Genomic DNA, 14,546 nt, shown 5'->3' with positions numbered 1-14,546 from the left:
TGCTGCATCATGTCCCACACATCTACTGGACATATGTACACTTTAACACGGTTTGCTTTGACCTCAGATAAAGGGCTATTACTTTTATCATCACTGTCATTATTTCATAACTATTCGTGCAATGGGGAAAGCAGGTATTTTGTATTACCTCGTGATTATATTTCCATTTCTTCATGAAATATGATCTGATGTGTTAGCAGGTTTACAACGCATAATCCCACAGCAGAAAGCTGGCTATGACTTTAAGAGCTACTCTGTTTTCAGTTGGTTTATATAGCGCTGCGCTGTGCACCAATGGCATGCTTAACTGTACAAAGAGATCTACTCCCTCCTCCAGCCACAGCACAGTAGCCCATACAATGCACAGAGCTGGTGAGAGACGGAGCTCTGCTCAGCCATTCATTCACAATGGAATTAGATACTTGGTTAAAAAGGAGAGGTGATCAATAACACATTCGTTGGAATATTTTATTTTAAGCATGTTTTCCACGTGTTATTATTTCGGGATATAGCAATATGAAGAAATTGAGCTTGAAGGAGAGAACGTGCCTCAGTGATTGGAGAGGACTAATGCAATGGCTGTTGTGTTTCTGTTTGTCTTGGAATACAATAGGAGCCGAGATTCGTTATACGGTTCCAGAGGAACTGAGCTTGGGATCCGTGGTTGGAAATATAGCAAAAGATCTGGGTTTGGAAGTATCAGAGATTTCTTTTCGTGAAATGAGGATAGCGTCTGTGGCTGGTAAACAGTATTTCCGTGTGGATTTAGGTAAGGGCGAGCTAGTTGTCAGCGATAGAATTGACAGAGAAAGTCTGTGCGGACAAAGCGCCAGTTGCCTCTTGCCATTAGAAGTCATCATTGAGAACCCTCTGCAGCTTCACAGAGTGGAAGTTGACATCCGGGATATAAATGATAATGCTCCTCATTTTCAATCATCTGAGCGCACATTGAAAATAGCAGAATCCACTGCCCCAGGTATGCGATTTTCTTTGGAGAGCGCGCAGGATCCTGACGTTGGCGACAATTCTTTAAAATCCTACACTCTCAGCAAAAACGAACATTTCAGCTTGGAAATAAAGGATCAAGATAACGGAAGAAAAGTTCCGGAATTGTGTCTGGAGAAAGCTTTGGACCGAGAGAATAAGGCTCGACATCAGCTGTTGTTAACCGCCCTTGATGGTGGCTCTCCAGTTAGATCTGGGACCTCACAGATTATAATTATTGTCTTAGATAACAACGATAACAACCCCATATTCAAACATCCGTTATGCAAAGTATCTCTAAACGAAAACACTCCACAGGGCACGTCGTTCCTAAAGGTCGAGGCAAACGATTTGGACGATGGCCCAAATGGAGAGATCGAATACTCTTTTGGAGACCATACTGCGCAGTCTGTAAAGGCTTTGTTTGAAATTGATCCAAAAACTGGGGAAATGTATTTGAAGGGTACGCTGGATTACGAGAGCACTCCCTCGTACCGAATCGAAATTATTGCTAAAGACAAAGGCATGCCTGAGATGGAAGGACAGTGCAACGTTCAGATTGATGTCATAGATGTCAATGATAACTCTCCCCAAATTAGCCTCACATCTAAACCAAGCCCAGTGCGCGAGGACGCACCCAAAGGGACTGTAGTGGCTTTGATTAGTGCACGGGACCCTGACTCTGGAGACAATGGAAAGGTGACACTACAAATCCAACCAAGCTATCCTTTTACATTGGAACCTTCCATATCCAGTCATTACGCACTAGTCACCAATGGTGTTCTGGACCGTGAGACGTTCCCAGAGTATAGCATAGAGATAACGGCTACTGATGCGGGCTCCCCTCCTCTCACCAGCAAGAAAACCATCCCAGTCCGTATTCTGGATGTGAATGACAATCCACCTAGGTTTCCAGACACTGCGTACACTGTGTACGTCAATGAGAATAACACACCTGGTTATATTATATGCTCCGTGTCCGCATTGGATATGGATATTGGAGAAAACGCCAAGATCTCCTATTCTATATTAGACTCTAAAGTACAAGACGTGTCTGTCTCCTCCTATACTTACATAAACTCAGATAACGGCAGCATCTACAGCATGCACTCGTTTGACTATGAGAAACTGAAGGTGTTTCAGATACAGGTCCAGGCAAAGGACCACGGCTCTCCGTCTCTGAGCAGCAACGTCACGGTTCATGTTTTTATCCTGGACCAGAACGACAATGCACCCGCTGTTATTTACCCTTCGGTGGTCATGGGCTCTGTCTCCCATCAGAAGATGCCCCGGTCCGCTAAAGCAGGCCACCTGACCACTAAGATATCGGCAGTGGACGCAGACTCGGGCCATAACGCCTGGATTTCCTATAGGCTGGTGGAGGCCACAGACTCCTCTCTGTTCAGTGTGAATCTTTACACGGGGGAGGTGAGGACTAAACGCGCTGTTTCAGAGCAGGATGACTCCTCTCAGAGGCTGCTTATAGAGATACAGGACAATGGGGAGCCGGTCCAGTCCGCCACAGTCACAGTCAACATCGTGTTAGAGGACGGGCTCCACGAGCCCATCTCGGACTTCCGCCAGAAAACAGCCGAGCCCAGCAAGAGAAACAGTAAAATCACCTTTTATTTGATCATCTCTCTGGCCTCAGTGTCCGTTTTGTCTTTGTTGACTTTTCTCATCTTAGTGGTGAAATGCGTTAGAAACAGCAGGAGCAGCTCGAGTTGCTGTATCAGACGGGCTGACTCTGACGGATACAAGAATCCCAACAGAAACCTGCAGCTCCAGCTCAACACTGACGGCCCTATTAAGTATGTGGAGGTCCTGGGAGGGGACATGTTGTCTCAGAGCCAGTCCTTCAGGTCGTGTCTCTCTCCGGTCTCCGAGTTCAGTGATTTCACCCTCGTTAAGCCCAGCAGCACCACTGACTTTCAGGACATGATAAACGTGCTTGATGCATCATTACCTGACAGCGCGTGGACGTTCGAGAGCCAACAGGTGAGCATAGACTGACTATGGTGACTGACATTCAGTCAGCACTAAACCCTCATGTGCATAATAGGAAAGAGGACAGTGCTGTATTGTTTATTTATAAGCGAATTAATGTGGTACATAAATGCATGTAATTCAAGGTATCAAGCATTTTATTCTAAACGTGTGCGTTTGTGATGGTATTGGCCTACAAGTGCTTTAAATATTTATTAAATTACTCAGTTGACCGGCCGTATGACAACTCATTTACTTTCGCGGTAATTGTGTTATGACACATGCATAGTTTCAGTTTCTATTCGCGAAGGCTCAAATACCGATTTGCCAGATGTAGCTAAGCTTTTGCATGTTTTTCTCCCCAGAAGTCCAGGAGAAAAAGGAAGACACTTTTGTATTGTATTATCATTATCTCCCTCGTCTTTTCTTTTTTTATTTGGCCCTCTTCTTCCTGTATTCCTTTACGGAAGTAACATGTGTTACTCTTCAAATCAGAACCAAGTCTTTTATTGTTAGTGTATGAGCATGTGAGTGTGTTCGTGTGTGCGTTCGCCTGCACGCGCGCTTATAGCAGATGTGACACAATGAATAGGACCCCTTGTATTGTACTACTATTGGAGAGTTGCCTGTCTTTGTTTGGAGACCCATGCACCTCTGAAAAAAAAGTTTCCTTTCAGTAGTTATAGGAACTTTGCGCGTCAAGGCAGTCGGTGTTAGCTACTCCTCACGTATTTCTTTTGCAATATGACATTTTAAAGTTATTGAAGCTCTAGCAGACATATTTCTTTAACCTGTGTGGTTCAGAATAAAGTAGGCTATTTTCCTGACATGAGGAGTTGAACAATGGGAGTTTTGGACACAAGGAGAAAGGCCGCGGGAAGGCCTCTGTTCTGTCTGTTTCTCTCAGCATTATGCAGAGCATCATTTTCCGCTGAACTTTCTTATTCCGTACTAGAGGAATTAAAACCGGGGGCTTTTGTCGGGGACATAGCGAAGGCCTTGGGCCTCAACATACCAATGCTTGTAAACAGAAATCCACGAGTTATGTCGGAGTCTAATGCCAAGTATTTTCACGTGAATGCGAGTGGAGTTTTAGTTGTCAGACAAACCATGGACAGAGAAAGTCTTTGTGGATTAACTTTGGCATGTTCCCTTACTGTTCAACTTGTTCTTCAGAACCCTCTGGAATTACACCGTGTTGTTGTGGAGATAGTGGATGTAAATGACAATTCCCCTCAGTTTCCATCAGGAAATATTTATCTTGAAGTGTCTGAGGCGGCCGCGCCGGGCACTAGGTTTGGTTTGGACAGCGCGCAAGATTTATACGTAGACATCAACTCATTACGCACATTCACTCTCAGTCCTAACGACTGTTTCATATTGATACTTGAATCAAAAAGTGATGGCAGCACATTCCCCGAGTTATTATTGGACAAACCGTTAGACAGGGAAAAGCAGGCGGTGTTTCACCTGCTGCTTACGACTGCAGACGGCAGACAGCCACACAAATCAGGGACTACCTCTGTTGTTATTGATATACTAGATGTCAATGATAATGCCCCGGTATTTGACCAACCATTTAAAATGGTTAGTTTGTTTGAAAATTCTCCACAGGGCACTTTAGTGACTCAACTCAATGCATCGGATGCTGATTATGGTCATAATGGATGGATATCTTACCTCTTTAGTAAGTACACCTCAGAAACAGTGCTGAAACTTTTCACATTGGATACCAAAAGTGGAGAAATCCGAGTGAAAGGGGAGGTTGATTATGAAATATCGGACATTTATGATATCACTGTGCAAGCCAGGGATAGAGGGACCCCTGCCATGGAGTGCTCCTGCCACATTCAAATCAAAATAATAGACGTGAACGACAACAGCCCGAAGATCATCATAAACTCACTATCTAAAATGGTCCAGGAGGATGTGGAATCAGGCACTGTTATAGCTCTGATAAGTATCAGGGACATGGACGCTGGTAGAAACGGGGAGGTTCACGTCCACATCCCCCATGGGCTGCCATTTAGGTTGATATCCCCCTTTGAGGAGCACTATACCCTGGTGACAGACGGTCCTTTGGACCGAGAGGCTGTGTCTGAATACACCATCATCGTGACAGCCACAGACTTCGGCTCTCCCCCTCGCTCTGCACAGCAGTTCTTTGTGATCACTCTTTCAGATGTAAATGACAACGCCCCCCTCTTCTCCCAGTCCTCCTACTCTGTTGATATAGCGGAGAACAATGGCCCTGGTGCATTCATTCTGACTGTGTCTGCGTTCGACCAGGACCTGGGCCAGAACGCTCACCTCTCCTTCACCATCCTGGAGAGTGAGGTGCAGGGCTCGCCTGTGTCCTCTTTTGTCTACATAAACTCTGAGAACGGGAACCTGTATGCAGTGCGAGCCCTCGACCACGAGCAGATGAATGTGTTCTGGGTGCAGGTGCAGGTTAAGGACGCGGGGACACCTGTACAGAGCTCTAATGTGACTGTGCATGTGTTTGTGATTGATGAAAATGACCACTCTCCTGCCCTGATCTACCCCGCTCCTCCCCCAGACGGTGTGCTGCAGCTGTCTGTGCCCCGCTCGGCTAGCATAGGCCATCTGGTCAACAGGGTGGTGTGTGTGGACCAAGACAGTGGGCACAACGCCTGGCTCTTCTACAGTCTCTCTGGGAGGGATGCAGGGCTCTTTCATGTTGGGGCCCACAGCGGGGAGGTGCGAACAGCCCTTAGATTTGAGGAGGAAGATATTACATTCACTATCATAGTGCTGGTGCAGGACAATGGTATGCCTGCTCTCTCCACCAGTGTGCCAGTCAATATTACTGTGTCTGAGAAGGGTACAGACACGTCCTCTCAGATCAGGAGGGCTCCCTCCAGGCAACAGAGTGGGGGGTCTGGCCTCACCCTGGCCCTGATTGGCTGTCTGACCTGCGTCTCGGTTGTGTGTTTGGTGGCAATCGTTGCCATGGTGATGCGCTGGATGAGATACAGAGGAACCCTGACTTGGTTAGGCCCGGGCACCAGGCAGGCCCTTCACTCTCACTCTCATAAAGACCTCCACCTGCAGCTCAATAAAGACGGGCCTCTGCGCTACATGAAAGTGGTGGTGGGGCCTCAGGAGCCGCACACACACACCTACAGACCCTGTTACCCCACCCTCTCCAGCAGTGACAGGGACTTTGTGTTCGTTAAGACTCCCATCATGAACCAGAACACTCTGAGTGTAACCCTCACCAACAAACACACTAGCAAAGCCAAAAAGGTGAGTTCTCTCAAAACGAATACCGTATTCATTTAAGTTGGCAAAAGAGGCAAGACCCGACTTAAACATGACTATGTATTTGTGTTAGTGAACGCATGTGGGTGTTTAATTGTAAAGCACTCGTGGTTACCTCTCAGGCAAGTACAGAGTGATTTAATTGTGTTGAACTCTCAGTAAACTACAGACTGTTTTGTTTGGCAGTGAATCCTCTTGTCTGCCTGGGAGGAGGCTGAACATTTTATAGGACTGCAGGGGGAACCTCTCTGTAGTAGACAGGCTATTACAGTGAGAGTGTTCTCACTCAACATGTGTTCCTTTGCACAGTGATGGGGCTGCGGAGGAACATGATGAGTAGGATGTGGGGTATATGGCAGTACAGGTCATATAATGAGGATATTGGGGTCAGCTGTTGACCTTTGACTGCTTATTGAATGAGGTGAAGCTAATAGATTGGGGTTGTTGCCCTGAACCTATAGCCAGTAGCCACCTCTCATGACCTCACCAAACAGAGTGTCTGCTTCTCTCTCTGTCTGTCTGTGACTCATTCCTTTAGCTGGCAATACTCAAGGCTCAGTCATACTTAGATGGGAATAGACCTTCATAGGGAGGATAGCCTTTTATTGTATCCTGAAAGGATGCCAGAATGGTTGACCTGCCTTAACCAGACCTATATTTGTCATATCGCTGAGCATTTCTGTGTATTGAACTGTATGACTCCGTAAAGCTTCATATAAAACGACAGTAATAACTGCTGCTTGGCACATCACCCTTCACAGAGAGTAGTCCAGTGTATGAGAGTATTACAGTCCTGGCCAAAGAGCTTCTCTAGGCTTCAGGCCTGGCAGTGCTCTGTCCTTGTAATCCAGCCCAGGGTTTAGAGGATCAGTGAGGCAGGGCTGGGCTGCAGATTACTGCCCCACTGACAGACTCTTTCTGACAGGCAGCACTGGCCAGTAGCACAGCCCTACTAAACCCATAGATGGAGCCTGGATTTGGCTAATGATCTAGGGTGTTGAATGAGATATATTGTATCCTAATCTAATGCAGATAAAGCTTGGGTGGATCGCTTTTTTGTTGTTGTTTACAATATATTGGGAGAACTCTAGTTAAAGCTTTATCATTATTAAACTTGTTTTGAAGTTGCCTGTGACAGGAGTATGTTTGATGATCCTTCCTCCCAGCGGACTCGCTCAAGCACAGCACTGACACAATAGCTTGTTCAATAATTCACGCACATTCTCTCACACTGCTCTCTCACACTGCTCTCTCATACTGCTCTCTCACACTACTCTCTCTCTCTCTCTCTCTCTCTCTCTCTCTCTCTCTCTCTCTCTCTCTCTCTCTCTCTCTCTCTCTCTCTCTCTCTCTCTCTCTCTCTCTCCTCTCTCTCTCTCTCTCTCTCTCTCTCTCTCTCTCTCTCTCTCTCTCTCTCTCTCTCTCTCTCTCTCTCTCTCTCTCTCTCTCTCTCTCTCTCTCTCTCTCTCTCTCTCTCTCTCTCTCCCACTCTCTTACTCTCCTCTCCTCTCCCCATGGCCCTGTGACATTTTCTTTCTTCATGGCCCACTGAATGACAAAATGGTTTTCAGTGCTGGTGACTGGAGATGACATGCCTCCATAGACATCAGTGGAGGAGCAGCCTGTGTGTCTGCCACTACATATTCTAACAGTATATTTCCACTCCTCTCTTCCTCCAGCAAAAACCACCCAACAATGACTGGCGCTTTACCCAGCAGGGACAGAGACCCGGACCCAGTGGGTAAGTGTTCAGCTCATTTAAAGATACGCACAACACACACACACACACACACACACACACACACACACACACACACACACACACACACACACACACACACACACACACACACACACACACACACACACACACACACACACACACACACACACACACACACACACACACACACACACACACACACACACACACACACATTTTACTTAATGTGAATTAGTCATGTGTGTCTATGATATGCATTCCATTGAAAGTCCTAAAGACTAAGGCAGTTGTGTGTTTGAACAGACAGTACAGATTGGTTCCCCACTACTCTACGCAAAGATCCAATAACACTGGCACTACTGACCGGCAAAATAATGGGTAATCTAACGTCTGTTATACAGTAGTTGTGTTAGTAGAGTTCTACTAGTAGAAGTGATTTGTCGATGCTGTGGTGATTGTGTAGCTGTAAGTGTACTTGCAGAAGAAATCAATGAATCGCAATCCGATGGCTGTAGTGTGAGTGAGGTTTCAGGTACAATGCAATAGTAGTTGTTGATGTGACATGTGGTGCCTCATAGATTTAGCAAAAGATGCTTGGATTATCACACAGATCTTGGCTTAACCGACTGTGGCTCTACTGGTGGAGAAACTGTTGAGCATCTGAGTGTTGTGAAGCTATTAGCCACTGATTATATACCGTATCATTCATAGAAAGTGTCATAGTAGATTCCTTAACATTAAGACAATTACTTGTAATTTGTCATTGTACAATTATATTTCGTGCTGGCACAAAATAGAAGTCGATTCACTATGCACACTGTATATACCAAACTATGTGGACACCCCTTCGAACTAGTGGATTCGGCTATTTCAACCATACCCGTTGCTGACAGGTGTAGAAAATCGAGCACACAGCCATGCAATCTCTGTAGAAAAACATTTGTAGCAGAATGGCCGTACTGAAGATCTCAGTGACTTTCAACCTGGCACCGTCATAGGATACCACCTTACCAAGAAGTCAGTTCGGCAAATTTATGCCCTGCTAGAGCTGCCCCGGTCAACTGTAAGTGTTATTGTGAAGTGGAAACGTCTAGGAGTAGCAACGAGTAGCAAGGAGTAGCAACAAAGTGGTAGACAACACAAGCTCACAGAACGGGACTGCCGTGTGCTGAAGTGCGTAGTGTGTACAAATTGTCTGTCCTCGGTTGAAACACTTACTACTGAGTTCCAAACTGCCTTTGGAAGCAACATCAGCACAATAACTGTTCGTCGGGAGTTTCATGAAATGGGTTTCCATGGCCGAGCAGCCACACACAAGCCTAAGATCACCATGTGCAGTGGAAAATGTCAGCTGGAGTGGTGTAAAGCTCACTGCCATTGGACTCTGGAGCTGTGGATAAGCCTTCTCTGGAGTGATGACCATTTGGACCATTTGGTGAATGGTTTGGGGCTGTTTTTCATGATTCGGTCTAGGCCCCTTAGTTCCAGTGAAGGGAAATCTTAACGCTACAGCATACAATCGCCCAACATCAGTGCCCAACATCAGTGCCCAACCTCACTAATACTCTTGTAGCTAAATGGAAGCAAGTCCCCGCAGCAATGTTCCAACATCTAGTGGAAAGCCTTCCCATAAGAGTGGAAGCTGTTATACCAGAAAGAAGGGCCCATGATTTTGGAATGAGGTGTTTGGTTTGACGAGCAGGTGTCCACATACTTCTGGTCATGCAGTGTAGTTCATTAGATAGAAACTGAACATGAACCTGGTTGACTAATGAAGGAGTCCATCTGACTGGCATTGGACTGAAAGAGTGAGAGGTGATCGTCTGTGTTTCAGCACGTACAGGTACAGCACCAGCACCCAGCAGAGATGGACACCGTACGGCAAGGCGAGGTAGAGTAGAGTGGCTTTGCTGACTGTGCTAGGCGGCATCCTGCTCTCATACATGCTGGTGTCTGACAGGCTGTAGGCTTGGCGCAGCTGTGTGTAGACAAGCTTGGCTTCTGGCTGTTGAACATGTGATAATCTGTACATGCTCTTGCCGTCTAGTTGTGTATTTGAAATGGGTCGAGGCGTCGGTGGAGGTGTTCGTAGATGTGCAAAGCTCAGCATCGCTGTGTGGTCTGTGTTGTATACTTGGGTTTGGAGGCTTCGCTGAACTGTGTAGTTTGTCCTTTTATTCGTAGTGTAGATTTCCATGTCCCTGTGGTTCTGTCGGCCTGTTTCTGTCTATCTGTGTGTGTGAGTGTATGTGTGTAAGCTTGCGCGCACATGTGTGTGTTTGTGTTACTGACTCCCATATGGATGTAATAAACCCTACAAACTCAATGAAACATTTTCTCCACAATCCTACATTGCAGATTTGACCAGTGGCAAGTTAAGGGATTGAGAAGAACATTGATAACATCTGATCAACAATCCAGTCTCTTATTGATGAAACATACAGACATTCTCTCTCCTCTCTCCTCTCTCCTCATCCCCCTCTTTTCTAACACATAGCATCCGAACAGCTCGTTTAGTCTCTACTCTGTGTGTGATTGTCTGCTTGCATATTGCGGCTCTGTGCTAACTAGTAACATGTGTAGCGCTTCCCGATCCAATGTCTTGTCCCAGCCTCCATCTCCTCTGTGCTCTGTGATGCAGGTGCTCACTCAAAATGGCTTCTGGAGGCTTGGTGTCACCATGATGACAGTCATGATGGGAGGAGAGTGTGTGTGTGTGTGTGTGAGAGAGAGAGGTTTAGATTATGTGAGAGTGTATGTGTTCATGAGAGAGTGAGAGTCACGGTGAAAGAGAGAGATTTGAGTGTATCTCTTATACTGACTCATCCCCCTCCTCTCCTCCAGAGCTGGCCCCCATCCTGAGGGGGCAGGTGGTGCTATAGTTGGAACAGGACCCTGGCCCAATCCCCCCACTGAGGCTGAACAGCTCCAGGCTCTGATGGCTGCTGCCAACGGTGAGTCTGCGGCCTATATATCCCAGAAATCCCATTTCTTTGTCTCTGTCTTCCGCTACCTCACAAGGTTATCTCCATGGATAGTTGTATGGGAGGGAGGGAAAGAGGGAAAGGGAAAGAGAGAGCATCTGTTCATGCATTCTAACAGAGAAGGGGACTGGTGACACTGAAATATCTCTGTTCTCTGTTGAGGACTGATACTGCATACCAATGGGGAGATGGAGAGCTCTCTGCCACTGGGTAGAGCTACAGAGAGAGCCCTGTTAGAGAGCAGCATCTCACGCACTAGATTCTTAGTGCATGCAACTTGATTAGATCAGAGTGGCAGTTGATAAGGAAACAGCACATCCTTCCTTTGTGTGCCCCCCATTAGGACTCAGAGCGAGAGAGATGGTCTGCCAAGTACACATGTATAGACCACAGTGTGTCTCAGCAGTCCCTGGGTGTGAATGAACCAACGCACGAGGACTATGGCACACAGAGCTCTTTGTTTCAAATGCTCCATAGCTGCAGTCACCCAGAAACCTGCACACTGCCTCTCTCTCTATTAGTGTGCAATTAGTCAGTTTAATCCTCAATTCCAAATTATATTTGATGATATCTGAATGTCCCGTGTTTAGTTGTTAACATCTGTTCTGTGTGAGAGAGCGGAGGTTCTATATGCTGTGAGTGTGGGGGAAGAAAGGGGCTGGCTCGGAACAGTGCTGAACTGGAGCTGCAATGCAGTGCAGAAATGACCCTCAGTTAGGAGAGTTCCTCTCTCTTCACAGCATCACAACACACCCAGCTATAACCGTTTCTCCGTCCCTCCCTTCTCTCTCTCAGAGGTGAGCGAGGCCACGGCGACCCTTGGACCCCGCTACAACGCCCAGTTCCCCATGCAGCATGTGCCCGACTACCGCCAGAACGTCTACATCCCCGGCAGCACGGCCACCCTGACGGCCAACCCCCAGCAGATGATGTCCCAGCCGGCCCTGCAGGGCCCGCCACAGGCCATGCCCCAGGTCGATGTCCCCAACGCTGCCCAGACCCCCGCCAGCAAGAAGAAGTCCACCAAGAAGGACAAGAAGTAAGCCAAGCTAGCACCAAGCCTCATCGCCACAGAAACCAAGACCCTGCCCCCCCCCCCCCCCCCCCCCCCCATACTGCCGAGTGTACTCCCTCATTGGAAGCCTTGATCTTTGTTTTTATCTTATGCTATTCAATCTGATCGTCCCAGAATTTTGGATGTTTGTGAGCATATGTCACCTTGCAAATGTTTGTAGTGGGCAACCGCTGTACTTCTTGCTTCTATGGTTATCACAGCTTACTTCAGGCAGAGGTTATTGGTGTGTTCTATGTGGGGTGGGAGGGGGAGGAAGATTACATTTGATTTATATTGAATCCAGATGGATTTCAAGGACTTGGAATTCATGTAGGGACCTAGCTCTGTATTATAGTATTCTAAAGACAAAACAAAAAAAACTATCTGATGGTTTGTTTTATTAAACCGTTCGATGTTTCTCTAAAATGCCAAGTAGTTCTGCTTCTTATGGTGACACGGATTACACGTACACCTTGTTAAGGTTTCTTTAGAGAACTTGCTTTAGCTCTTTTTAAGGGATGAAATAGACAAGACATGCATGATTCATCCTGAAGATGAAGAACCACTGAAGATGAGCCGACACTCACGTACATTTAAAAAAAAGAGGCTAGCTCAACTTCATCAGGAAAGTACCAATTTCATGAGAATGCATACTGTAGCATTAACAACTTAAAACGCCTGTAAGGTTCAATGTAGTTATATGACTTGCAAGCAAAAGAACGGATGCTGATTTAGTGTTACTTACAATGGTGGCCATCAAAGTGTATCCAGCTGCTTTTTAAAATCTTGCCCAAGCAGGATTCTGTGGTTATTTACATCATCTGAGCCACGATTGTCACCTTTTTCCATCATTATTGGTAGAATCCTGTAGTATGACATTAAAGCATAACTTTGTTCATATAATGTAACATGGTAAAGATGGATCAGTGTTTTATTAACTTAGAACCAACATTATTTAGATATTGTATCTGCGTTTCTTTGTATCAACATTATGCCCGGCTGGCCCAGTGTGATTGGCTCTGCACTGTGGACTTCTCTAAGGCTCATAGACAGTCCTGAGAACACGCCCCCAGGGTTGGGAGTGTGGTAAGGGCAGAGGGAGGGGAATGGGTGGACAGTCTCTGTCCTCTTGCCACATGTACAGTATCTCTCCGGCTATGACAGCCGGTAAATGTGCTCTCATCACCTTTTTAGTTCACAGTCTTTATTCCTTAGTTCTCTAGGAGAACCTTGACCAGACCACATGTTCAGTACACTACAACTCCAGGCACCGTAGGATGTTCTGTATGGACCATTTACAGAATCCTATGGATAAGCCTTGTTGCGGAGTTCAGGGACATATCAGAATCATGGACAGAGACCATCTCTCTCTCCACTCCTAGTCCGGGGCACAGATAATGTTTTCAGTCCATCCTATAACCTGCCAAAACCCCATATGCACAGACACCCTGCCCCCATGTAAATAAGACACATTGCTAGTCTGTATGAATCTTAGAGAGACACATCACTCTCTGACCACAACCACACAGCTGGCTAGTATTGGAATGTTTTGAATATTTTTCAACCAAAAAAAAAAATATGTGTTTCAGATGAAATGTAGTGGTGTAGTGACTAAGAGTTGAGCTGACTGATTTAACCGAGCTGTAAATAAAACTAAAACTTTCAACAGACAGCCGTAGCTAGAGGCTTGTGAAATTTGTTGTGCATATCTTTGTGTTTTCTCTCTATCGTATTCTTTCTTTGGTCACTCCAAACTTTAAAGTGTAACACTCAACACCTGAATGTCTTTAAGGTGTGATTCCATTTCCCTGTACCTCTTCCTGTGTTTGTGATCTTTATCAATTGTTTATGCTAACGGAATGCAACCCTTGCTCATATGGATATAAATATATATGCATCTTCTGCTGGAATAGTCCTCTGTCTTCTATTGTATTATCTTTCGTATTAAATTGCTTAGCGCTTCTCCCTGTTACACTTATTTTATATGCTAATATTTATATCGCTGTTAATTTGTTTGTTTTTGTTTACTCTTTGAACACTGACATTTCCAAATAAAAATGTATTCTAAAATCATGTCTTCTCCTTAGAATTTGTTATGTTTTACTGATGAATGGTGTTCTGTTAGCTGGCAGGAGGCAGCGGATTATCATAGCTAATGGCAGAGGCTATATTGGAGCCTGTCTGTTGGAGTTGACTGAACTGGTGCCATGGCTCTGCTAGAATCATTCCACTCTTTGTTCAGCACAGTTTAGCCACAGACGATGGAGTGGATGGGATCCTAACCCTTTACCTACCCCTCACACACGCCTAGTTTTTCGTGTTTATAACATGCTAAACCTCACACAATCCTAGTCTTCCCTGTTTCTAACATTCAAAACCTCACACACGCTGAGTTTTCCCCGTTGATAACATGCTAAACCTCGCACACGCCTAGTTTTCCCTGTTTATAACATGCTAAACCTTACACATGCCTAGTTTTGCATGTTTATAACATGCTAAACCTCACACACTCCTAGTTTCCCTGTTTCTA

General features: G+C 45.8%; 1 protein-coding gene across 50 annotated transcripts in view; it reads left to right on the top strand.

Moving 5' to 3' along the window:
- The window catches only part of LOC124008017 (protocadherin gamma-C5-like), a 138,990-nt gene extending 124,901 nt beyond the window's left edge, over positions 1-14,089 (top strand). For 16 of the 50 annotated variants that reach the window (XM_046319071.1, XM_046319041.1, XM_046318985.1 and 13 more), the window contains exons 2-6: positions 7,935-7,996; positions 8,282-8,356; positions 9,813-9,869; positions 10,823-10,932; positions 11,758-14,089. In XM_046319071.1, coding sequence (XP_046175027.1) covers positions 7,935-7,996; positions 8,282-8,356; positions 9,813-9,869; positions 10,823-10,932; positions 11,758-12,005 — 552 coding nt within the window. In that variant the 3' untranslated portion in view covers positions 12,006-14,089. Of the gene's footprint in view, positions 1-298; positions 2,983-7,934; positions 7,997-8,281; positions 8,357-9,812; positions 9,870-10,822; positions 10,933-11,757 lie in introns of those variants that run through there. The other 34 variants (XM_046319229.1, XM_046319201.1, XM_046319139.1 and 31 more) reach the window with 5 other exon arrangements.
- The last annotated feature ends 457 nt before the right edge of the window (positions 14,090-14,546 follow it).

This window comes from Oncorhynchus gorbuscha, linkage group LG02 (assembly GCF_021184085.1).
Source record: "Oncorhynchus gorbuscha isolate QuinsamMale2020 ecotype Even-year linkage group LG02, OgorEven_v1.0, whole genome shotgun sequence".
Taxonomy (NCBI): domain Eukaryota; kingdom Metazoa; phylum Chordata; class Actinopteri; order Salmoniformes; family Salmonidae; genus Oncorhynchus; species Oncorhynchus gorbuscha.
This window is presented reverse-complemented; position numbering and strand designations above follow the sequence as displayed.